Source organism: Dama dama, chromosome 20, assembly GCF_033118175.1.
Source record: "Dama dama isolate Ldn47 chromosome 20, ASM3311817v1, whole genome shotgun sequence".
Taxonomy (NCBI): domain Eukaryota; kingdom Metazoa; phylum Chordata; class Mammalia; order Artiodactyla; family Cervidae; genus Dama; species Dama dama.
Window position 1 is genome coordinate 104,745,671 of NC_083700.1, and position 24,793 is coordinate 104,770,463.

Below are 24,793 nucleotides of genomic sequence, written 5' to 3' on the forward strand. Positions count from 1 at the left end.
CTAGTCCCTGTTTGGGGAAGGTGGCTGGAAACAGGGTTTTGCTGAATCTCTGGCTCAGATTTTCTGGCCAGGAGAGGCAAGACCCACGACAACCTTTTTTTGACACACACTAGTCATTGGCCAGAGGTCTTGGTTGAAAGTTCTTTAAAATCCCAAATAGTTTTATTTGGATTATGTAAAAGCCTACCAAATTTATTTGTGAAACATGGGAACAACGGACTTCCACTGAGCGATATGAAAACGTTACAGGTTCAGTACTTCCAAAGGAAGAAACCTCTAAACCCAAAAAAGAATAAATATGAATTTGTATTTTTGAAGAATGTGAAATAATGGTGTTTGCTTAATTGCTCATTTTGTATAAACTTAATATTGTACTTTAAAATATCTGCTAAGAAGTGAAAATTTAACTTTTTGGAATTGAAAAAAGCAATATTAAATACTAATGAATCCTAATTAAATGCTTATTTAAATCTGGTAGTATCTGTGGCGTTTCTTCCCAACCCTACCCATGGCTGACAGTTTTCAACCACTTCCCCCCTCCCCAGTCATCAGAGTCTTTAGAGAGGGGACAGAAAGGAAAGGTCGGTCACCAGGAGAGTCTGCAGGATTCCTTTTAATAAAGGCTCTGCTCAAAGTGTTTTCTGGGGCTAGGAGCCCCCAAAGCATGAAATGGACATGTAACACCACCTGGATCCCCCAAAGCAGGCCAGATAATTCTGGCGAGTACTGCTGGTCTGCCCAAATCTGGGTAATCAGACTGGGTATTCATTCGTCGGCTACATTTCCGAGCTCAGCACTGCCTTCAGCCAGGATGAAGTGGGAGTGAACCCAGCTGCTAGCCTAGCTGCCTCCCCAGGCTGAGAGCCAAATACCAGCCATTGCCAGTGAAGACTGGCCCCTTTATTGAAAGGGAGTTGTTCAGAGTCCAGCCACCAGCCCCGGGGAGGGAGAGAAGATAGGGCGCCCAGCTCGGGGATGGTCAGGGCTCCGCAGCTCCATCGCTAGCATCCTTTGGAAAGCCACCTCTGGAGGAGACAGCTGGCTGGGAGGGCGCTCCAGGTTTGGCTGAGACATTCTGATTGGAACAGGGGGGAAAAAAAAAGGAAAGAGAGAAAAGAGAAAGTGAGGTTGGGAGGAAAGGCCTTGGATTAGGCCCCGAAAGAGATGGCCATTTGGCATATGGATAGCACTTAACTTATTCAAAGCCTCTCGTCCAGATGAAAGGCAGTAGGGGGTAAAGCGGTGGGGATACTCGTCCACCCTCCAGGGGAAGCCAGGGCTTAGCAAGTGCGGCCAGTGGGCAGTCCCCACCTCCCAGGCCCAGCCCGGGGTGGGCACTGACCCCGCCACCAGCCGGCTCCGGGCGCCGGCGGCCCAGTTGCCGCAGCATCTCCTCGCAGGCGGCGATGGTGTCCAGGAGCTGCCGCTGCCGCTGCTCCACGGCGTCCAGCAGCTGCTGGGCGCGCTCATCCCCGGGCGGCTGCGGGGGTGGCCTCCCGCCGAGCCCCAGCCCCGCCTTCCCACGGTCCACGCCGGCAGCCTCCCTGCCCGGGAGAGAGCGAGACAGACGGTCAGGGCCGGCGCTTGCGCCGGGTCAGAACCCCTTCCCCCCGCCCCGACGGGCCCCCTCTCACCCCCGTGACCAGTCTGAGCCCGGGCCCCATTCCATCTCCGCCTGCGCGGCCCGACCACCGCCCCCCTTTCGGCCACCCCCACCCCCCCCCCCGCCCCCAGCGCTGCGCTAGGGCTCCGCAAAGCAGCGCCCCGCCCCGTCCCCACCGGTCTCCTTCAATCCTCCTGGGGGTCGCGGTCCCTTTAAGTTGCCCGGCGCGGAGGTGGGGCCGAGCCTCCTGGACCGGAAGATGACTGGATGCGTCACTTCCTCCCGGAAGAGGGCCTAGGCGGATGTCTCCGGCACGTCCGTGCAGGGGGCTGAGGGCCGCGGTAGCTGCCAGCATGGGGTTGAGCGAGGGGCCGGCGGGCTCAGCCCGGAGCGGGCGCCTCCTTCGCCCGCCAAGCCCGGCGCCGGGGGCCCGGCGGTTGCGGCTCCCGGGGAGCGGGGCCGTGCGGGCCGCAAACCCGGAGCACGGCGGCTGGACCGAGGCGCTGCGGGCCGCCGTGGCCGAGCTGCGCGCCGGCGCCGTGGTGGCCGTCCCCACCGATACGCTGTACGGCCTGGCCTGCTCGGCGAGCTGCTCGGAAGCACTGGGCGCCGTGTACCGTGTCAAGGGCCGCAGCGAGACCAAGCCGCTGGCCGTATGCCTGGGCCGCGTGGCCGACGTCTACAGGTGAGGCCGCCCCGACCCGGCCCCAATGGGGGCGGCACCGCGGGAGGGGTTTCCGGTGACAGGCTTGGGAGACTGAGGCGCAGAGAGCGGGAGGGGCTTTGTCCAGGCTCACCCAGGAATCCGGAACTGGAAATGTGTATGGAGCAGTTAGCGTCTGCCAGGCCTCGAACGTGATCGGGGACTCGGCGCTGAAAGAGGCAGGCGGAGTCCCTATTCTCCTGGCGTTTTTTGTGATAATGGGTTGGGGGTACTCCTACGGCTTAAGAAGAAAGGAGGGGGAGCACGGTAGCTTAAATTAACAGAGGGAGTACTTTGAAGAAAATAAAACTCGGAGCGCGGTAGCGGTGCAGCTGTTGTAGTCTCCCAGACCAGAGACCTGTGGGATCCAAGCCTGGGGTGCTCCTCTGGAGCCCTGCCTTCTGCTCAAGCTCTTGGGGGTGAAAAGGGAAGATAGGCGGATCCCATTGTAGTCCCTCAGGTCACCTTTCCTAGATCTTCCTAGGTTCTGGAATAGGACCAGCAGTGCCTTTCATTTGGTTGGATTTGCGCCGCCTTTGTTTCCCAGGTACTGCCATGTGAGAGTACCGGAGGGGCTCCTGAAGGACCTGTTGCCAGGACCAGTGACCCTGGTAATGGAACGCTCAGAGGAGCTCAACAAGGACCTGAATCCTTTCACTCCTGTGAGTCAGATTTTCTCTTGTGTCCCCAGACTCCTGCCATTGGCTTTTGCTAGGATCCAGGCCAGGCCCATTCCCCACCCCTTCCAACCTTTTTATGATCCCCTTTCTCCTTGCCTCATAGCTTGTAGGCATCCGGATTCCTGACCACGCCTTCATGCAGGACTTGGCCCAGGTGTTTGGGGGGCCACTCGCGCTCACCAGTGCCAACCTCAGCTCCCAGTCCAGCTCTCTGAATGTTGAGGTGAGAGTATACCCAGTTCTCCTGCAGAAACATCAGCCAGGCCAGTTTCCTCTGAAGGGGGGTGGGGGGCTGGGGAATGATGGTTCACTGGAATTGCCTGGCAGGAGAGCCACCCTTTTGGTTTCATAGTAGGAAGTCTGCCCATTTGGCAGGGGTGGGAGAAATCCAGAATAACCTCAGAAAAGTTTTAAAGTTGGAGAATCAAGGGGGAGAATCGATTTTTCTTCCCCTTAGTGTCTTTTTAACAATAATAGACATCATAAGTATGTGTCGTTTCCCCCCCTCTCCCCGGCCCAGCAGAAGACTGAAAAGTTAAGTCACTTATCCCAGGGACTCCTTTTTCTGTTCTCTTAGCTCTGCCACAAGCTAGGTAATTTAACAATTCAGTCCACAGCTCTGAAGGGAAACTCCTTTCCACAGCCCAGGGGTTGAGTGCCAATGGCATGCACTTGCTGAGTCCACCTATTTCTCTTTGCTACCCTGATCTGGAGTTCTGCTGAGATTCAGGATTATAGTGGAGGGACCAGAGTGACCATCCAGTGCAGCCAGGATAAAATAACTTGCATACAGTCACACAGAGTTTGGTGGAAAGTCAAGAGTAGAGCCCAGGGCTTTGGATTCCCACCGAGGTCTCCAGTCATTTTACTCCTCCCTCCCAAACTGAAGCAGTGTGTAGAGTTTCCTCTTGCCATAGCAAGATTGTCTTTAAGCTCTCAATAGGCGCTCCTTGGGGTGCTAACGTGGGGAGCTCCACACCTCGTGGGATGCAGTATCCGGGGTACAAATGCAGTGTCTTTGTCACAGCAGACCCTGAGTTTCCTTCCCCTGCTTAGAGGAAGATGCCTGCTGCTTTAGAGCTGTGTGGCCTCTGCCTATGTGCCCTGTTTGTGGTGTGACATTGCAGATGCTTCTCCCTCTTCTCAGGAATTCCAGGACCTGTGGCCTCACTTGTCCTTGATCATTGATGGGGGACCCATTGGGGACGGCCAGAGCCCAGAGTGTCGATTAGGCTCAACTGTAGTTGACTTGTCTGTGCCTGGAAAGTTTGGCATCATTCGTCCTGGTTGGTGAGTCTTTTTTTTTTCCTGTGGCACAGGGATAGGATTTCGGGGAGCAGGTGGGGCGGGGGGGGTTGTGAAATGCAATTTACAAAAGCGCCTTGACCAGGAAAAAAAAAGTTGTCCCTCCTATCTTGCCCTGAGTGGCGTGGGAAGTTTGAAGAGGTGGTGGGTAGAGTGGAACTAAGTTTGCTAGTTGTTTCCTGGCTTTTTCAGGATTCAAAGGGTCCATCACGGGTTTGATGAACACAGGATATTACAAAGAGTTTAGAGGTCCCTGATCTCCAGACTCTGGTGGGCTCGGGGCTTTAAGAAGTTAAACCCTAACTTGTCCTCCGTTTCCTCCCCAGTGCCCTTGAAAGTACTTCAGCCATCCTCCAGGAGTACGGGCTGCTCCCCTCACATGGATCCTGCTTGTGACACTCTGGAGGAGGGTGGGCCCAATGACTGGTGCTGGACACTATGTGTCCGACCGCTGGTAGCTGGCAAGGCCTCATTTGCAGAGGCTGCTAGGGCTACAGTGTTAGTAGTCTGACCTTTTAAGGCAGAGTTTCTTTCTGAACTGTATAGACCAGAACTCAGAAGCTGCTCGTTAAGCCTCACACCTGGTTTGGGAGGTTATATTAATTTATCTATAATTTCCTATATTAGCTAAAAGCTGAATAGAAATTTTAAGTCCATTCCTAGGATGGCCTGGTTCGGTTAAGAGATAGGTTTCTTCTTCCTTTGATTTTTGAAAAATAAATAACCAGTTTGCAATCTAATGAGAACCTCTTCTCTGGTGGGTAGTGGCATTTAAGGTCCAAATCAGCTAACGCATCAGTTGATGCTTTTTTTAAGAGTCTCAAGTGACCAAAGGCACTTTGTGCTTCTGAAGCTGGAACCAGGTTAGGATAAAACCTGTGGAGCCATAGGCCAAACACTACTTCCTCTGAACCAGGGCTGGTTCTGTGCTGTAATTGCCTGGCAGAGTCATCATTTTGGTCTAATGATGGGAAGTAAGCTCAGTTGGGGCAGGGGGGTCCAAATTATTAAAAAATGTTGGAAAATCTCTGCTGTTCTTTTTAGCCACTTTTTTCTTATTTATTCATAATACAAAGTATAATGACTTACACCTGTAATACCTTTATTTAAATCCAGTGTCTACCCTGCAGCTTTTATTTACATATATATATCTCTCAAGTATTAAACATAATTATTGTTGGGCATTTGAACTTTGTTTTTTCTTTAATAGAAAAGAATGCTATTAAACCTCTTCGTACATGTTTTATTTTTCTTCTTCTGAATTATTTCCTTGGTTTAGGAGTCCTGGGTCCAAGTATGTGGACATTTTTATGGCTCTTGATACAGGTTAGCCTTCAAAAGAACTGAATCAAGTTGCATCACCATCAGCAGTGTATGAGAACTACTGCCTCTTCCCCCTGGTCCGACTGTACTTTCAGTGTTTCTAAAAATGTGTATGTGTGAGATGAAGCCTCATCGTCACTCCTTGTAAATTACTCCAGGTCACCATCCAGCCCTTTTCACCTGTCTCTGCCTGCCTTGGTTTCCTTCCCCAACTGAATCACAGGAAGGGGACCAGGCCTGCCCAATCCATTGGTGGGGTTTAGTACCTGTTACCTAAAGGAACTGGGAAATCCTTCTGGTGACCAGTAGGGCCCACTTCCTTCCCTCCCCCCTCATATCCCAGTTCTCAGAACTGGGATTCAGTCGTAAGCCCATAAACTCAATACAGTGGTTTTGAATGCATGTTTTCAAGTAGATTTTAAGACTATTGCCAAGAGGATGTCCCAGGGCCTGCTTTGAGGATCCCTGCAATTAGCATATTAGTTTGTAAATAAGCCTTGGTTTGTTAAATATTCCCTCTAGAAGTCTTGTTGAAACTACTAATTTCTTAAGCAAAGTCGGCCTTTCCATTGTGTTAATATGCTAGCCAGCCCATCCCACTTGTCAGTTCATCACAGAATCTGACTGAGGGGTCAGAGTTTGTTGACCTGAAGGGAGCAAAAGGAAAGCTGGCTGGAGGATAGGAACAACACGTCATATTTAATACAAATCACAGTAGCACTGAAAACGGCTCTAGTGAGTGGGCCTCATTCAATTCAGGCAGCTAATGGGGAGGGGGGTGTCCTAGTCCTCTCCTGGAGCTAAATGCTCATCTAGGAAAGTGAAGGCTCTGGAGCACAGAGGTGTTTTCTTCGAGGAAAATGAAGTGAACTCCCAGCACTGGGGAAAGCTGCAAAAAGGAAAAACTCATAGCTGTGCTTAGGCACTAGCTACGAGGCCACAGCAAATAAGGAATAAGGAAAGCTGGCTCCTATAAGTTTAGGAAGACAGGAGCCATTCCTGGTCACGTTTTCCCCCAGCACCTGGCACGTGGTAAGGTGCTTGCCGAGGGTGTGTTGAATAAACGTGTGAATGCTCAGGATTATTTCTTGATAATCGGGTCTGGGAATCTACTGGGAAGAGCTTAAACCAAGAATTTTCCCTTTTATAAAGTCTTCAGTATGGTTTCTTAACTTGGGGAAGACAGCCAATGTGGGAGGGAGGCCTGGGGAGGGCACAGGCTGGCAGAAGAGCGGGTGCATGCTGGCCCAGAGCCCTGACACCCTTCTACGTGCAGTGACTTGGTGACTCCACAACACCAACCAGCTGAGTTCCAAGCTAGAAGGAATTGTTTTAAAGTGTTGTGACTGACGACATGGAGCGGCCTGGGGGTAAGTGCAGTCCCCTGCCAGCCCCTGGGGTTCCCACTCTGGAACACCCCCCAGTTTTCCTGTCCCTGCAGGACACCCACCTGCCTGAGGAACTAGCTCTGTTCCCCATGGGCCCTGACTTGATGGGCCCAGAAGCACCTAGCTGCTGACTCGGGAGCAAGTGCCTATAACCTCAGCCGAGCCCCGCATGGTGCCCTCTTCCAGAGAGGCTGGGACTCAGCACCTCCCACCCTGGCTCTGAGGCGCCTCACATCAGCCACTGCTCCTTCTCTTTGACGAAGTGCTCCGCCCAGCGGCGCGTCAGCTCCAGGTACAGGCTGGGCTGGTGAGGCAGGTAGTCCAAATACAGCCGAGTTGGCGTCTTCTTGGGAATGGCCTTCTCAATCTGGGTGCCCTCGTGCCACTCGTTGAAAGAGGTGATAGAGACAATCTCGGGCCTCACAGTCAGGGCTGCCTGCAGGGCCGTCTCATAGTACTTGCCATTGACCCTGTTCCGCGTATTGTGGTTGTTCCAAGGCCTGATGCTGGTGTCAATGTAGCCAGGCCCCACGCTGGGAATGAACATGAGGTTGTTGGCATCGCAAAAGTTCTTCACAGCTTTCCAGTTCTGATGGGAGGAGCCGAAGGAGAAACCGTTGGAGGCAAAGTAGGTGTACATGCCATCAAATCCAGCGGCCAGGATATCATGAGTGTGGCCCTCCTCCACCAGCAGTGCTATGAAGACCCCATCATACGGGGTGTTGCGGATTGAGTGGGGCCCGCTTGGTGTCAGGAGGTGGGCCCAGGCCTCAGGGGACGTCAGGTAGGAGTCGTAGATATAAAAGAGTGGGAGGCTCCTACCCATGCTGTTCTTGTAGCGGTAAAACGCACCGTGGGAACCATACCTGAGGAGCAAGAGGAAGAAAAGGCTGAGCCAGCAGCCTAAGAGGAAAGAAGCCAGCACACCCAGAGGACTGGCCATGGATGAGACCTTTCCTGATGCCCAAGCACAATTTTGGATCCAGCTGGACTCATCATGCCTCTAAGCAAGAACCCAGTTCTGCCCCTCCCCGCAGCCTTGTCATTCCTCTGTTCAAGCCTCACTTCCCTGTCCCAGGACTTCGCTGGTGGCTCAGACAGTAAAGAATCTGCCTGCAGTGTGGGAAACCCGGGTTTGATCCCTAGATCGGGAAGATCCCCTGGAGAAGGGAATGGCAACCCGCTCCAGTATTCTTGCCTGGAGAATTCCGTGGACAGAGGAGCCTGGCGGGCTATAGTCCATGGGGGTTGCCAAGAGTCTGAGTGATTAACACAACAAATTACAACCACTTATCCCTACCCCAGGCCAAGCCACCACCATCTTCCATCTGGACTATACTGACAGCCACCTAACTGGTCTCCAGGCTCCTACTTCCATCTCCCTATAATCCAGCCTCTTATTTGTTTATTTTTTGGCTGTGCTTAATCCAGTCTCTTTTTAAAGTGTAAATCAGATCTCACTGCTCCTTACTGAGACCAGCAAAGCCCCACCCACTTGATCTGGCCTGCCTACCTCCATTCCTGCTATGACCCCATCTATCTCTACATTCCAGCTATACTGGCTGCTATCAAAGTTGTCCCATCAGATGGCCTTTGCATCTGACAGCCCTCTCCATGGGGTTTTCTGCCTGTCCCAGATCTCTGCACAGCTGACTCTTCATTTAAGTGCTGGCTCACATGTTTTAGAGAAGCTCACTTGATCACTCATTCTAAAGCCATTTCTTAAGCACATTCTTAACACATTACTCTGCTTTATTCGGTTATTACTTTTTCATAGTATGGGTCACTATTTGTTTTGTTGTCTATAACTACTGTCTGCTCCACTGTATCTCAAAGACACCAGGTTGTAAACTCTGCTAGCCCTACACATTGCTAAACAACTGGGACTTAGGACAGTGCCTGGACACTGGAAGGCACTCAATAAATTTTTTTTGAATGAATAAATGAATGATAGATGCAAGCCATTTACAAGCCACTTTTCCCATTTATTAGCTTATGGAACTCTCACAAAGGGTTTCCCTGGTGGCTCCATGATAAAGAACTCGCCTGCTAATGCAAGAGATGCAGTTTCGATCCCTGGGTCAGGAAGATCCCCTGGAAAAGGAAATGGCAACCCACTCCAGTATTCCTGCCTGGAGAATCCCATGGACAGGAGCCTGGCAGGCTGTGATCCATGGGGTTACAAAAGAGTTAGACACGACTTAGTGACTAAACAACTCTCACAAGACTCAGGTTAAGAGGCTTTCTTCTGATCACAAAATTGAGACCATAGAACCAGAGTTCAATCCCAGCTTGCTGTCTCCAAGCCCAATACTGTTTCACTCTTTTTAGATGCTGGGGACACAAGTATTCTGCCCTTTTGTCTCTTGACCTACACCTCCAAACCTTCTATCCCTGCCCCCATTTTGATCCCCACCAAAATCCAAGCCTTGGAGCCTTACGTGTCAATAATGTACTTGATGTTGTCATGCAGAGTGATGTCATCTCGGCCCTTGTACGGTTGGATGTGGAAGGCCACCTGCCACAAACACAAGGGATATTGGTCAGGTGAGTATCTGTCCAGGGGCAAAACCTATGAAGTCTGTGCTCCAGCCATGGCCTGAAGAAGAGGCAGAATTCAGGAGACACCTGGCAGTGGTGGGGACAATGTAAATAAAAGCAATCACTGCCCTTCGGGCCCAAAAAAAGAGGAGTGAGAAATTTTCCCACCTCCCACAGCAGAGCCTTAGGAATCATTCCGATGGGCTATTGCAGGCTAATAGATTTCAACTTAATGTGCCAGCTCCCAGTGATCGGCACTAGCTGCCTGAAACTACGGAAAAAAGTTTGATCTGGTTTGATCTTGCAGTCTAAGGGTCTGTCAAGAGTCTTCTCCAGCACCACAGTTTGAAAGCATCAATTCTTCGACACTTAGCCTTCTTTATGGTCCAACACTCACATCCGTACATGATTATGGGAAAAATCATAGCTTTGACCAGAACTTTGTCGGCAAAGTAATGTTTCTGCTTTTTAATATTCTGTCTAGGTTTGTCATAGCTTTTCTTCCAAGGACCGAGCATCTTTTAATTTCATGGCTGCAGTCACCATCTGCAGTGATTTTGGAGCCCAAGAAAATAAAATACATCACTGTTTTCACTTTTTCCCCTTCTATTTGTCATGGAGTGATGGGATCAGATGCCATGATCTTAGTTTTTGGATGGTGAGGTTTAGGCCAGCTTTTCATTCTTCTCCTTCACTCTCATCAAGAGGCTCTTTAGTTCCTCTTCACTTTCTGCCATTAGAGTGATATCATTTGTATATCTGAGGTTGTTGATATTTCTCCTGGCAAACTTGATTCCAGCTTGTGATTCACCCATCCCAGCATTTCACATGATGCACTCTGCATGAAGTTAAATAAGCAGGGTGACAATATACAGCCTTGACATACTCCTTTCCCAATTTGGAACCAGTCCATTGTTCCATGTATGCTTCTAACTGTTGCTTCCTGACCTGCATACAGGTTTCTCAATGTGACAGGTAAGGTGGTCTGGTATTCCCATCTCTTTTAAGAATTTTCCAGTTTGTTGTAATCCACACAGTCAAAGGCTTTAGGATAGTCAATGAAACAGAAGTAGATGTTTTTGTGGAATTCCCTTGCTTTCTCCGTGATCCAATGCATGTTGGCAATTTGACCTCTGGTTCCTCTGCCTTTTCTAAATCCAGCTTGCACATCTGGAAGTTCTCGGTTCATGTACTGCTGAAGCCTAGCTTGGAGGATTTTGAGAAGTACCTTGCTAGCATGTGAAATGAGCATAATTGTATGGTAGTTTGAACATTTTTTTGGTATTGCCCTTCTCTGGGATTGGAATGAAAACTGACATTTTCCAGTCTTGTGGCCACTGCTGAATTTTCCAAATTTGCTGGCATTTTGAGTGCCGCACTTTGACACCATTTTCTTTTAGGATCTGAAATAGCTCAGCTGGAATTCCATCACCTCCACTAGCTTTTTTCGTAGTAATGCTTTCTAAGGCCCACTTGATGTTACCCTCTAGGCTGTCTGGCTCTCCATGAGTGACCACATCATCATGATTATCTGAGTCACTAGGACTTTTTCATAGTTTTTCTGTGTATTCTTGCCACCTTTTTAAAATCTCCTCTGCTTCTGTTAGGTCCTTACCATTTCTGTCCTTTATCATGCCCATCCTTGCATGAAATGTTCCCTTGATATCTCCAATTTTCTTGAAGAGATCTCTAGTCTTTCCCATTCTATCATTTTCCTCTATTTCTTTGCATTGTTCACTTAAGAAGGCTTTCTTATCTCTTCTTGCTATTCTCTGGAACTCTGCATTCAGTTGAGTATATCTTTCCCTTTCTCCCTTGCCTTTATCTTCTCTTCCAAGTGATATTTATTTAGTCTCCCATTTATCCTCTATTTATTTTTCCCAAAGTATTTTTTCCAGAACTCAAAAAATAAAGAGTGACACAGGCAGTATTTATCAGGTCCCTGTCTCCCAGCATCACACTTACTATGTATATGCATACCTAGACTAATGCCAAGAGGCACCATCCCGGTGGAGGAGGAAGGGACATCTCCAGCATGGGCTACAGGGCACTTGCCCTCTTCTCGGAGACTCACCTGGATGTTGTACTGATGGGCGGTGTCCAGAATGGCAGGCACCAGGTCATCTGAGGGTTCCCCATTATCATCAGCCATGCCAGGTGGGTACCAGGACAGGACCAGGACGCCTGAGACACAACGCAGAGGATACTTCAGAGACACATGGTACCCCACAACAGAGATTTGCTTCCTCACAAACCAACTCCAACTGCCAAATGGTTTCTGAATGAAATCTTGATTGAGGCTCCTGCTAGGTTCTTTTCTTGCAGATCAGATCCCTGAGCTGGGAGCCCGGGAGCTGTCCACGCTTGCGGTGCTGAAGCTCTGACTGCAGGAACCCTAATGTTCCAGGCCAGGAAGGAGCCTTAGAGCCCTGACGGCCTCTGGCCTGCATTAGCAAGTGGTTAAACAAAGGGGAATGGGTGGACAATGCCTCATCCACCTGGAAGGTAGGAATCCACAGCCCTATCTCTGGAGGAGAGGAGCACCTCTGAGGTCCCTCAGGGAGAGGAGCCCTGAGCAGAGGTCATCTTCCCCTTCTTGCGGGAAATAACATTTGTCTCAACTGTCGACCCTCTGTCGGTCCTGAGGGACAGCGTCTGTGCTGTCTGTGAATACATCCCACCATTGTCTCTGGCATTCAATCCCACCCCACCCCCCCCCCCCCAACCTCCACACTCATTAACCATTTCCAGAGAAATTGAAATGTACTGTAAAATCCAGCAGAATTCAGTGACAAAATCTGAAACGTCAGCTTCCCCAGCCTAGCCTGCCTACAGATTGACTTCTATTCAAGCAGAGTATCTGATGAAAAAGCCCCCAAGACTCCTTACTGCAAATAGAACAGGGTCTGTCATACAACATGTGCAAACTTTCCTTTCTGCTGCCAGAAAAAGTAGGAAGGGCTGAGGCTCTACCCTGTCCCTGGTGTGAAAGCAGAGGCCATCCGAGGTGCTACTGCTTTGAACTCCAGACTCCTTCAGGGACCAGAGTACCCAGGCCTCACTTACCCAAACCTAGAAGCCCAACAGACATGAAGACTGCCCTCCTCTCCTCACTGTCCCTGGGACAGCCCTGGTGCAAACGCCTTCCACTGACCCTCCCAGCAGCTCCGCCCTCGGAAAGGGCCCTGGAATTGGGGGTGGGGGGAGGGGGTTGTCAGAGAGCAGAGGTGGAGGGGTCGGAATACAAGAGATGGGGGCGGTGCCTCTTGGTGAGCACGGAATTAGAGTCCTGGAAGAGAAGGGGTAAGAAGCCAGGCTGAGTGAGGGGGATAGCAGCAGTGGAAGTTGGCGTGTGGGGACGAAGAAGGGCGAGGCTGGGGGCCCGAGCGACGGGGGAGGGAGGAGCTCACCGATGGCGGCTTCCTTCAGCTGGGTCATGTGCTCCCGTAGCACGTCGGGGTCCCGGGAGCTGTAGGGCCCCAGCTCCGGGTAGAAACTGGAGCCCAAGTCATCAGGAGGAGTGTGGCGGCCGCGGGGGTAGCTGGCCGAGATCTTGGGGTCCCAGTGCGGCACCATGACGTGGTCCCAGTGAATGTAGTGGCCTTCGCGCCCGGGGCTCCCGTACCACGAGTAGTAGAAGGCGTGCAGGTCCGAGTAGACGCGCAGACTCTGCCCCGGGGCGGGTTCGGCCTCCGCTGGGGCCGGCCCTGGGGAGCTGCCCGGGCCCGCGGTGCGGGGCGGCGGCGGCGGCGGCGCGGCGGGGGCGGCCGGGGCCCGGGCGGCCGGCGCGGGGGCCCCCTCCGGGTGTCGTTCAAAGGGCGCCAGCTCCAGGCCCGGGCCCAGCGCCGGGAGTCCGTCCGGAGCCTTGAGCGTGCGGAGGCCCATGAGAGTGCCGAAGGCGAAGAGCAGCACCAAGAACAGCGCGATGCAGGCGCGGCGCCGCCGCCGGGCCATGGCGGCCCCCGCGCTCCCCGCGTCCCGCCCGGCTATCTCCGCGCGCGCCGCGCCATGGCTGCCCGCCCGGCTCCCGCGCGTAGCGCAGCCGGCGCGCGTCCCAGGGAGACGGCGACGCCGAGAGCGGCGTGGGCGGCTCCCCGCCTCTCCCCCGCAGTGCGGGCGGGCCCAGCACACAGAGAATGCAGGCGGCGCAGACCAAGTGGTCCGGAGCCGCGGGGGTGTGGACGGGGGCCCAGACCGAGAGTGGCCGAGCGGAGAGGTCCCGGGCCAAGGGGCCGGGATCTGAGTCAGGCGGACGGTTCGCCGAGGGTTTGTCGCCTTTCAGCCTGGGGCAGCGGTGGAGCAGCCCGCTGGGGGACAAGGACCGCTCTCCTTCCGCAGCCCAAGAGAAGGTCTGGGCGATGGCGCTGGAGGGCGTGGGAGCAGAGGGCAAGGTGGGGAAGAAAGCAGTGTCTGTGATAGTTCTCTCCAGTGACCTCCTTCCCCGCTGTACCCTCTTTATTGACTTAACCTTGTCTGCCCATCTCCGAGATCTTCCTTCTTTGCCCCAGGTCCCGCGTCCCTCGGACCCCTTCTCAAACACCCCAGGCAGAATATGAATCCCGGGTTAAAGGGGCGTCGGGAAAACCCCAGGTAAAACACTACAGACCCTGGCGAGAGCCTGGGAGAACGAGGGAGACCGTGACTTACGCAAGGTCACACGGACCGGGCCTTAGTCCAAGGATCAGGACTGTCTCCTTGCCAGAACTCTTGTCCACCCTGCCTGCTCCCGACCCAGCTGTCCCAAGCACTCTGTCCTTGGACAACCTCCTATAGTTAGTGAGGCCTAAATGAGATGGCTATCATAAAGCACTTTTGCAGGGCCTAACAAAATTAGCACTCAACACTTGCTGGAAGTTCCTTCTGGACTCCAAGCTCCAGAGGGCAGGCCCTGGGTCACATTTACCTTTTATGAATCCAAGGGCTTGAAGAACAGGGTTTGACACTCAGTTCCCAAGGTTGCTTGTGGAGTGAATACTTTGGTGTAATATTCTATAGACAGTGATAAGTTTTTCACTCAACGTTAAGTCCGGACTCTGCATTATTCATTATTTCACTTATTCAGAAAAAGTTTTGTTTATGTCTGCCTCCTTCTCTGGTCCATGAAGACAGCAAGTTTGTTTCATGAGCAACTATATCTACAGTGTCTAAAACAGAGCTTGGCATAGTTGTAGGCACTGGATTCTTATTTCATGAGTAAGTGAATTGTAAGGAAACCCAGAAAGAGGAGGAGCAAGACTGGGAAATGTGGGTAGCTTTGGAGCCCAGGAAACTGCATTCGAGGAAATTCGTGGTAGTGTTGCTGAAAAGTTAACCAGGTGATCTAAGACAGAAATGGGAAATTTTATTCGAGCAGAATTTGAGGACTAGAAACTGGGAGGAGCCTCTCAGAAATCTGAGAACTGTTTCATTCATTAGAAATCAAGGCAGAGTTAGGCCTGTACATTAAATGATGTACTGTTGACAGTTTGCATAATCCAGATCAAAACCTCATGTGATTCCTTAGCAAGAAGGAATTCAGATGCTGGAGAAGGTGAGGAGAAAAGGGGACCCTCATACACTGTTGGTGGGAATGTAAGATAGTGCAGCCACTTTGGAGAACAGTGTGGAGGTTCTTTAAAATAAAACTAAAGTTATCATATGAACCTGCAACCCCACTCCTGGACATATATCTGAAGAAAACTCTGACTCAAAAAGATACATGCAACCCCAGTGTTTATAGCAGCACTATTTCTAATAGTCAAAACCTATAATAAGCAACCTAAATGTTCTTCAACAGATGAATGGATAAAGATGTGGTGTATATAGACATTGGACTACTACCCAGCCATAAAAAAGGATGAAATAATGCCATTTGCAGCAACATAGATACAACTAGAGATTATCATATTAAGTGAAGTAAGTCAGAAAGAGAAAGAAAAATATCATATGGTGTTACTTACATGCGGAATCTAAAATATGACACAAAGGAACCTACCTATGAAGCAGAAACAGAATGAGGGACATAAGCCAGTGGTTGCCAAGGGAGAGAAGGGTGGGAGAGGGTTGGATTGGGGCTTTGAGATTAGTGGATGCAAACTGGTATATAGAGGATGGATCAACAGCAAGGTCCTATCGTGTAGCATGGGGAACTATATTCAATATCCAGTGGTAAACCGTAATGGAAAAGGATATGAAAAAGAATGTCTATCTACGTATACTTTGCTGTACAGAATACGTGCCTATAGTCATTTCACTGTACAGCAGTAATTACACAACATTATCATTCAACTATATGTCAATAAAAAATAAATTTTTAAAAAGAAAAAACAGTGTGAATCGAGTAGAATTTTAATTTCAGCTCCAATAGCAAACATCTGAATCAAACTGGCTTACCCAATGTGGAAATATACCATCTCACAATGCGGGAAACCCAATAGGAGAGCAGAGTGGCAGAAGCTCTGGTTCAACAATGTCATCAGGGACCTGAGAAGCTTTTATCTCACAGCTCTGCTGTCCCCACCACTGACTTCATACCAAAACTGGGTCCACTCAAAACACAGAATGATGGCCACGGACAGCTGAGGCTGCATGCTTCCTTTCGCCATTCAACAAACAACAGTAAAACTGATTTCTCTTTCCCAGCAGTCCAAAGCAGCATTGGTGGCATAGTGGTGAGCAAAGCTGCCTTCTAAAAGTCCTAAGCAAGCATTTCCTTGAATTACATTGATCTAATATGATTTAGGTCTGTTCTACCCAAACAGATTTTTGCCATGGGGAATGGAACGACCATGACTGCATTAGATTAAATTTTTGGAGTTAATTAAATGTTGGGGAGAAGACCATAATGTCTTCTGGACATTAGATGGAATTAGATGACTAATGAATTAGATGACTTTGGAAATAAGTAAAAATAAGAGGAAAAGAATACAGATGAAACTCTTGGGAATACCAGCATTTATAAGTTGGGCACAGGAAGAACACGTGAAGTAAACTGAGAAAGAATCATTAAAGAGGAAGAGAATTGGGATTGGCTAGTGGTTTTAGATAACCAGTGGGAAGGTTCCCCAGCTGTCAATGATTTCACTATTTCTGGGACTGCCCTGCAATGCAATGGTGGTCCCCACTGGCCATGCCTGGAGTCCTTGACAGTACCACCCATCCATAATGGTTTGATCCGAGACTGGAATTCTGACCCAAGATGAACACTGACCCAAGGGTCCTTGATTACAATCCTTCTTTGGAATTTTTCTCTGTGGTGCTGAGGATAGATTCAGTCTTTCTCTCAAAAGGTAATGCTATTAAAAGAGAAGGAACAAGGGACAGAGAAGAACTTAGTGGTATGGCATTCCTGATTTGTTTTCCTTGAGGCCTGGCTCCAGTGTGAGACACTGAAATAATCTAATAAATTATCTTTTGATTCTAAGCAAGATGAGCTCACGGAGCAGACTTTATTGGTTGCCCATATTAACCTAAAATAGTGAAACAGCCAGTTGTTTCATCTGAAAAACAGGTTTCTTCAGGAGCAGCAATGAATTGCAGTTTGGGACAAGCAAGTATTTGGAGAACCACATGCAAGTCCTGGTAAAACAAAGGAGAGGAAACTTTATAGGGAAAGGGGTGTTGGGAGGGGCCCCTATAAACAAAACCTTGTGGCTCAGCTAGTAAAAAATCTGCCTGCAATGTTGGAGACCTAGGTTCAATCCCTGGGTGGGGAAGATCCCCTGGAGAATGGAAAGGCTACCCACTCCAGTATTCTGGCCAGGAGAATTCCATGGACTGTATGGGCCATGGGGTTGCAAAGACTCGGACATGACTAAATGACTTTCACTTCCACTATAAACAAAAAATCCACTGGAGGAAACTGGGAGCTTGAAATATAGTGGCTTTTCAATGGCTTAGTCATGCCAGTCTCTTATTGGCTGAGTTGTTGCCAGACAAAGAAAAAATCTGTATTTCTGCTGAAATAGGAGGGAAGGGGACAGGGCAAACCTTTAAAAGAATGACATAGCTGTCAGTCAGTTCAGTCGCTCAGTTGTGTCCAACTCTTTGCGACCCCATGGACTGCAACATGCCAGACTTCCTTGTCCATCACCAACTCCCAGAGCTTGCTCAAACTCATATCCATTGAGTCAATGATGCCATTCAACCATCTCATTCTCTGTTGTCCTCTCCTTCTTCTGCCTTCAATCTTTTCCAGCATCAGGGCCTTTTCAAACGAGTCAGTTCTTCACATCAGGTGGCCGAAGTATTGGGGCTTCAGCTTCAGCATCAGTCCTTCCAATGAATATTCAGGACTAATTTCCTTTAGGATGGACTGGATGGATCTCTTTGCAGTCCAAGGGACTCTCAAGAGTCTTCTCCAACACCACTGTTCAAAAGCATCAATTCTTTGGCACTCAGCTTTCTCTATAGTCCAACTCTCACATCCACACATGACTACTGGAAAAACCATACCTTTGACTAGATGGACCTTTGTCGGCAAAGTAATATCTCTGCTTTTTAATATGCTGTCTAGGTTGGTCATAGCTTTTATTCCAAGGAGCAAGTATCCTTTAATTTCATGGCTGCAGTCACCATCTGCAGTGATTTTGGAGCCCCCCAAAATAAAGTCTGTCACTGTTTCCATTGTTTCCCCATCTATTTTCATGAAATGATGGGACTGGATGCCATGATCTTAGTGTTTTGAATGTTGAGCTTTGAGCCAGATTTTTCACTCTTCTCTTTCAGTTTCATCAACAGGCTCTTTAGTTCCTCTTGCTTTCTGCCATTAGGAAATAGCTGTCAGACATTATATAAATTGGTTTGAGCCAACTAGGTCTAAGATGGCAGAAGATTTGACTTCCAAATGGAACTTGAGCCTCATTATAATACATTAGCATGAAAATATAATGCATTAGTATGATAAATGATACACCCACCAGCAATGTGACAGTTCAGAGCTAACTATAAAACCCCCAAAAGTGGGCAATGGCCCTATTACTAGAAATCCCTACCCCTTTCCAGAAATAGTTGGAATAATCCTCCCACTCATTAGCTATGAAATTACCCAGCCCATAAAAGCTAAACCCCATATTTGGGGGCCTCTCACCTTCCAAAATGGCCTAGACTCTGTAGAGTGTGTTTCTCTCTAAATAGATCCACTATTTACCTATTACTTTTGTCTCTTGATGAATTCTTTCTGTAATGAGACATCAAGAACTTGAGCTTTATTAAGTCCTGAGACCAGGTTTGTGATCTCAATTAAAAGACAGTGGGGCGCTTCCCTGGTGGCTCAGTGTAAAGAATCCACCTGCCAATGCAGGAGACATGGGTTCGACCCCTGGTTCAGGAAGATCATACATGCTGGGGAGCAACTAAGCGCATGCGCCACAGCTACTGAGCCTGCATGCTGCAGAGACTGAAACCTGCACATCCAGCGCCTGTGCTCTCAAGAGGAGCCCCGCCACCACGAGATACCCCTGCACCACAACAAAGAGCAGCCCCCACTCGCCACAACTAGAGAAAGCCCACGCAGCAACAAAGACCCAGCACAGCCAACATTTTTTAAAAATTAAATAAATAAAAACAGTGGGTTCTATCTGGGCTTAAGTCCTGGCCCGTGGGGGCTGGGTGTCCCATTGTTGCCATTGCACGATTTCACTCCTGCTGGCAATATAATGAAGTAGCGTCACTTCGTGTCGGAGAAGCAAGGTACCTTCTCTTCCTGTTGGGGTCTATCCTGATGTCGAATGGTACATGCAGAAGAGCTCCACCTTTGTGTCTTCTGACTCCATTTTACTTAGGTTTCCTTTTATTACTTTTACACTGCCAATCTCAAGCAGAGACTGAGAAAGGGACTTGGGAGCAGGGAGGTCTTTGGGAGGAGATTGTCGGAAGCAAGTGTGAGGAACTGAGAATGAGACAGGAAAGAAAGAAAAGGCAGTCTAATGATGTATTATGGAAGCTGCTGCTGACACCAAGTAAGACCCTGTGGGGCTCCTGGGCACAAAAGTCTCTCTGTGTTCTGTTTCTTGTTTGGAGGAAATAGGCTTCATTCAGCCTCCACGACCTTCCCTGAGTTCCAGAGGACAGGTTCAAATGGTTGCTAATCAGGGAAGGGAGGGGATGCAGAGAAAAGGGAGGAAAAATTGAGAAACAATAGTGCAATTATACTCCAACTTAAAAAAAAAATGATCTGCATACTTAATGCAATTAAAGAAAAAACAATAATGCAGCCATGGGACAGGGTCCTGGTGCCCCCTCAAGGGATATACATAATAATATCTTTGAGCTGTTTTGCAGATACTGAATCCACCACCTGGTGGAAGAAGTTAACTGTATGCAGCCCACAAGCACGCAGACCCTAGACCAGTGGGAACCAGAATGTTGAAAATGCTAACTCCCAGTTACCACACCACTAACCAACCAACCAGAAGAATGTCCACAAGCTGATCACGCCCTCCCTCTTGAACAGTTATGATAAAACTTCTCCCTACGCTGTCCAGGTTGGGACGCACAGCTTTGAGGGCATTGCCCCACTAAGGCCACTTTTGCCTGACAAAGCCATAAAGCTATTCTTTTCTACTTTACCCAAAACTCTTTCTCTGAGATTCAATTTGCTGCCAGTGTACAGAGGCCGGGTTTCAGCATCACTGCTGTAGATAATGGGGTCTTGGTTCTAGCAGGACCGCTGAGAAGTGTACAAACACCACCCAGAATTAAGAAGATCAAGACTAAACCAATAATCTACAGCCCCCCTCCATCTGCTGGTTGAGTTTTCTCTAGGGCTATTAACTTCCTCACATTTCTGATCTCCTTTGTGACAAACAGACTCCGTGATATCAGAGGAGGTCCTGAGGCTGGCCTTAGGACAGAAAAATGTATTATATCTTTGAAGTGGGATGCTGCCAATGAGAAGTAAATTTAAGCTCGCACAGAACTGTCTACCGTGACTGTGCTGATATAACAAATTGCCACAAACTTAGCAGCTTAACCGCACAAAAATGTATTGTCTTACAGGTTCTGGAAGTAAAAATTCTGAGCACCGTGTGGCTCAGCTGGTTCTCTGCCTACAGTCACACAAGACCAAAATCAAAGTGTTGACAGGACCAGGTTCCCTTGTGGAAGCATTGAGAATGAATCCATACCCCAGATTGTTGGCAGAATTCAAGTTTTATGCAATTGTAGAACTGAGGTCCCGCCTGTTTTCTCTTTAACTGTCAGTGGGGGATCTTTCTCACCTAGAGGCTCCCTGCATATCTTGGCTAGTGACCCTTTCCTTCATCTTCAAGCCCGCACCATCAGGTCCAGCTCGTCTCACCCTTAGAATCTCTCAGACCTCCTCTTCTGCCTCATCTCACCTGCCTTCCCCTTTTTATACTTTTAAGAGTTCACTTGATATATTAGACCCAACTGGATACTCCAGGGTGATTTCCCATTTTAAGGTTGCTGTGTGCTGTGTTTAGTCGCTCAGTCATGTCCAACTTTTTGCAACCTGCCAGGCTCCTCTGTCCATGGAATTCCCCAGGCAAGAATACCGGAGTGGGTAGCCATTCCCCTCTCTAGGGGATCTTCCAGACCCAAGAATTGAACCTGCGTCTCTTATATCTCCTGCATTGGTAGGCAGGGTCTTTACCACTACTGTCACCTGGGAAATCTGCAATTAAGAAGAGAAATAGCTAAATACAGTTTAAAGTAGTGCTTCACAAGCTTTAACGAGCCTGTCAGTCCCTTGAGGATTTTTTTAAAATGTAGATTCTGATTCAATAAAGGGCTTCCCTAGTGGCTCAGATGGTAAAAAGTCTGCCTGCAGTGTGGGAGACCCAGGTTTGATTTCTGGTTGGGAAGATCCCCTGGAGAAGGAAATGGCAACCCACTCCAGTATTTTTGCCTGGAAAATCCCATGGACAGTCCATGGGGTTGCAAAGCGTTGGACATGACTGAGCGACTTCACTTTCACTTCTGAATTAATAAGTCAAGGGCGAGGCTCAAGATTCTGCATTTCTAGTAAGATCTCAGGTAATGCTGATTCTGATGGTCTCAGACACCATTTGGGGACTTAAAATATTGTGGGCTTTTTTACTCCACTTTTTGAGGAGTCTTTAGGTTAGGCTAGCTTTAGGGATGGTTAATCCAGTGGTGCAAAGACCTTAGGGCATCAGATCATATCTGAGGTTTCTTTGGCCTTCTTCTCATGGTTGAAAAGAGAGGGAAACAGTTATAAGCATCACATGCCCATGTGACAATCTTCAGATGCAGAGGATAAAATGGCTGTCTTGGAACCCTCTTTTTTTTTCTTTAAGTTTTAAAATGTATTTATTTTTATATAAGTTTGGCTGTGCATGGGCTTTCTCTAGTTACAGTAAGCAAGGGCTACTCTTCCGTGTGATGTGTGGGCTTCTCCTTGCAGTGACCTCTCTTGTTGCAGAGCACAGGTTCTAGATGTGTGGGCTTCAGTTGTTGGGGTTCACAGGCTTAGGTGTCCCATGGCATGGAATCTTCCTGGACCAGGGCTTGAACCCATGTCCTCTGCAGTGGCAGGTGGGTTGTTAACCACCAGACTCCAGGGAAGTCCCTGTAACCTTTTTAAGAGGAAAAGAAACTCTTTAAGAAGCTCCCGGTCAGTGTCCCATCACTTCCCATTGGCCAGAATTGTGCCATAGGCTCATGTCTGAGCCAACCCCTTGCCAAGGCCATTAGAGAGGTGTGAACAAAATCACAAAGAAGGGAGGAAATAGGGCTGGCTAAACAGCCAAGAGTATCTCCCACAAGTGTCCTGAGTCTATTCTCCTCTTCTTCCTCACAGAACTTAGACTGTGTTGAGAGAACCATGAAACTGACTCTTGGCGACCTGATGGACTGTAACCAGCCAGGCTCCTCTGTCCATGGAATTCTCTAAGCAAGACTACTGGAGTGGGTTTTTATTTCCCTCTCCAGGGGATCATCCTGACCCAGGGATTGAACACGAGTCTCCTGCACTGCAGGCAGATTCTTTACCAACTGAACCACCAGGGAAGCCCTGCTTCCCCACTACGGTAAGAGATGGTAGATTTACTCTGTGGAAAAGGAGCAAGAAAGCCTCCAAATTCAGGGGCACCAAGCAGCAGCAAAGGTAGAGATGAGTTGCCGCGTTGAAATCCAGGGGAATGAGTAAAAATATGTAAATAAATATAGGAAGACCAGCCCCTAGAATACTTCCTTCTAAGCAGAAGTCCAAGTGACTCTTCTCTGGAGAAAAAGAAAGAACCTTGAGAAAAATTCTACACCTACACATACCTGATCAACCCAGACTGAAATGCATGAGTCAGCAAATCTGCCCCTCATTTCAGGTCTTTAATCAGCTTCTTAGTGCCTCACTCTAAACAAGAATAAGCAGCCAAGATTCCCAGACATTGAGTGAAAGCATCTTGTATGAAAGACAGAGAGAAAAAAAAATAAGCAAATGCACAAAAAAAGTAAGAAAAGGGGAGGAGAATGAAAGAGCAAAAGGGCAAGAACAATTAGATTGGAGGAATCAGAAATAATTCAGCTAGCCAAATAAACAGGCAAAATGCCACCACCTAATACCTCAGAGATGTTTAATTCATAAAACAAGAACAGGATGGTTTATAAAGTGGGGGTGGGGAGTGGGTTACAGAGCAAGAAAGAACTTCAGGAAATTAAAAGCAGGAGAGCTGTGTTTGCTTTGGCAGCGCATACCAAAACTGGAACAGTACAGAGAAGATTAGCATGGCCCATATGCAAGGATGATACGCAAATTCAAGAAGCGTTCTATATTTTTTTATGTATGGCAGATACCAACACAACATTGTAAAACAATTCTCCTCCAGTTAAAAAGAAATACATTAAAAAAATTAAAATAAAAATAGCACACTAACCAAAGAAATTTTTTTAAAAACTGAAATTTAAAGTGTTAATAGAAAATTTGGAAGATAAAGCCAAAAAATCTCCTAAGAAGTAAAAATGAGAAAGCAAAACAAACTTGTGGGTGGAGTTTGGAAGGAAAAATGGGAAAATTAGAGAACCAATCCTGGAGTTCTATGCCTAATACAAATTCCGCAAGGAAAATATAGATAACATTGAAAGGAGAAACTATTAACTAATGCAAGAAAGTTTTCTAGACAATGACTTTCTGGATTTTAGTAGCCTTCCCACTGAGAGATGAATGAAAAGAGAACCATGTAAGATTTATCATTATGAGATTTGGGGATATTGAAAACAAATAGGAGATCCCAATGCTTTGGGGATTTAAAAAAAAAAAAAGGATTTGGAGTTAGAATGGCACTGGAAACCAACAAGATGGGAGAGTTGCCTCCAAAATTCTGAGGAAAAGTCCTACTGAATCGAGAATTCTATGACCAGTTTTTAAAGTGTGAGGAGTGAATGAAGACATTTTTAGATATACAAGGTCTCCTTTTTTTTTCTCTTATGCCCTCTCTACCAAGAAGGCAGCAAAGGATATAATAAGAAGGTAACTTAAAGAGGTGAGGGGAAACTTGGAAGCTGGTTAAAAAAGGAAATCCAACAGACATGAAATCCAATGGACATGAGTTTGAACAAACTCTGGGAGATAGTGAAGGACATGGAGGCCTGGTGTGCTGCAGTCTATGGGGTCACAAAGGGTTGGACATGACTGAGCACCTGAACAACGAGGAAGACAGCTGCGGAAGTCCAAAGAGCAGTCTGCCCCAGAGGAGCAGGAACACACCAGGATGGGCGTCTCCAGGAATGGCTGAAATGACTCCTTTCACAGTTCTCCTCTTTGATCGCCCCATGTGGTGGTATTATTATTTTAGGTTGAGTCTCCAGTAAACTTAATACTTCATATAGTATTTCTCACTATTGTGCTGAGTGTGAACTGTGATTACACTTCCTTTCTTATACAATTTTTGTTTCTTCTGGTGTTAACAGTTCCTCCTTTTTTCACCATTTGATTTGTTTTCTATGTCTTTATTCATCATTGTTTCCCCCAAACTCTCCAACCCAATGATACCTTTAAATACTGTTTCTACATAGTTCCCATATTAGGATGCCTATCAGTCAATGAATTAAATGAAGTGGCCAGCTGATGCTCAGTGCTACAGAGAAAAGCAAAAGCAGGAGTAGGGGAAGAGGGAGTGTTAGATTGGGGAAGCTTTGTAATTTTTAGTAGGTTAGTCAGGGAAGACCTCACTGTGAGGGTGACCTGAAGGGAGACATCAAGGACACAGTGCAGACACTTGAAGGATGAAAGTTTCAAGCAAAGGAAATAGTAAGTTCAAACTTCCCCACTGAAGGGCACTCCAATCTCAAA

General features: G+C 48.2%; 3 protein-coding genes and 1 non-coding gene across 6 annotated transcripts; 2 read left to right on the forward strand and 2 right to left on the reverse strand.

The window, feature by feature from the left end:
* Window positions 1-598: 598 nt before the first annotated feature.
* C20H1orf122 (chromosome 20 C1orf122 homolog) lies at window positions 599-2,026 on the reverse strand. 2 transcript variants are annotated; one of them, XM_061122342.1, is made up of 3 exons: window positions 1,780-2,026; window positions 1,343-1,544; window positions 599-1,075 (listed from the first exon to the last, which is right to left on the reverse strand). In XM_061122342.1, exons 1-3 carry the CDS (start codon window positions 1,956-1,958, stop codon window positions 980-982), a joined length of 477 nt encoding a protein of 158 aa, XP_060978325.1. In that variant the 5' UTR covers window positions 1,959-2,026; the 3' UTR covers window positions 599-979. The 2 variants fall into 2 exon arrangements, with proteins under 2 accessions (XP_060978325.1, XP_060978326.1); XM_061122343.1 differs by lacking the exon at window positions 1,780-2,026 and adding an exon at window positions 1,635-1,699.
* A 321-nt stretch (window positions 2,027-2,347) lies between these two features.
* YRDC (yrdC N6-threonylcarbamoyltransferase domain containing) lies at window positions 2,348-5,535 on the forward strand. Its single transcript, XM_061122344.1, has 5 exons — window positions 2,348-2,485; window positions 2,854-2,968; window positions 3,090-3,209; window positions 4,134-4,276; window positions 4,618-5,535. The coding sequence occupies exons 2-5, from the start codon at window positions 2,921-2,923 to the stop codon at window positions 4,685-4,687; spliced, it is 381 nt and encodes a 126-aa protein (XP_060978327.1). The 5' UTR covers window positions 2,348-2,485; window positions 2,854-2,920; the 3' UTR covers window positions 4,688-5,535.
* On the reverse strand, window positions 5,516-13,513 carry MANEAL (mannosidase endo-alpha like). 2 transcript variants are annotated; one of them, XM_061122340.1, is made up of 4 exons: window positions 12,954-13,513; window positions 11,618-11,727; window positions 9,444-9,520; window positions 5,516-7,868 (listed from the first exon to the last, which is right to left on the reverse strand). In XM_061122340.1, exons 1-4 carry the CDS (start codon window positions 13,495-13,497, stop codon window positions 7,232-7,234), a joined length of 1,368 nt encoding a protein of 455 aa, XP_060978323.1. In that variant the 5' UTR covers window positions 13,498-13,513; the 3' UTR covers window positions 5,516-7,231. The 2 variants fall into 2 exon arrangements, with proteins under 2 accessions (XP_060978323.1, XP_060978324.1); XM_061122341.1 differs by lacking the exons at window positions 9,444-9,520; window positions 12,954-13,513 and having other exon boundaries at window positions 11,618-11,688.
* A 9,660-nt stretch (window positions 13,514-23,173) lies between these two features.
* On the forward strand, window positions 23,174-23,281 carry LOC133041791 (U6 spliceosomal RNA). Its single transcript, XR_009689363.1, has one exon. It is a non-coding gene; the product is annotated as a U6 spliceosomal RNA (small nuclear RNA).
* Window positions 23,282-24,793: the final 1,512 nt, after the last annotated feature.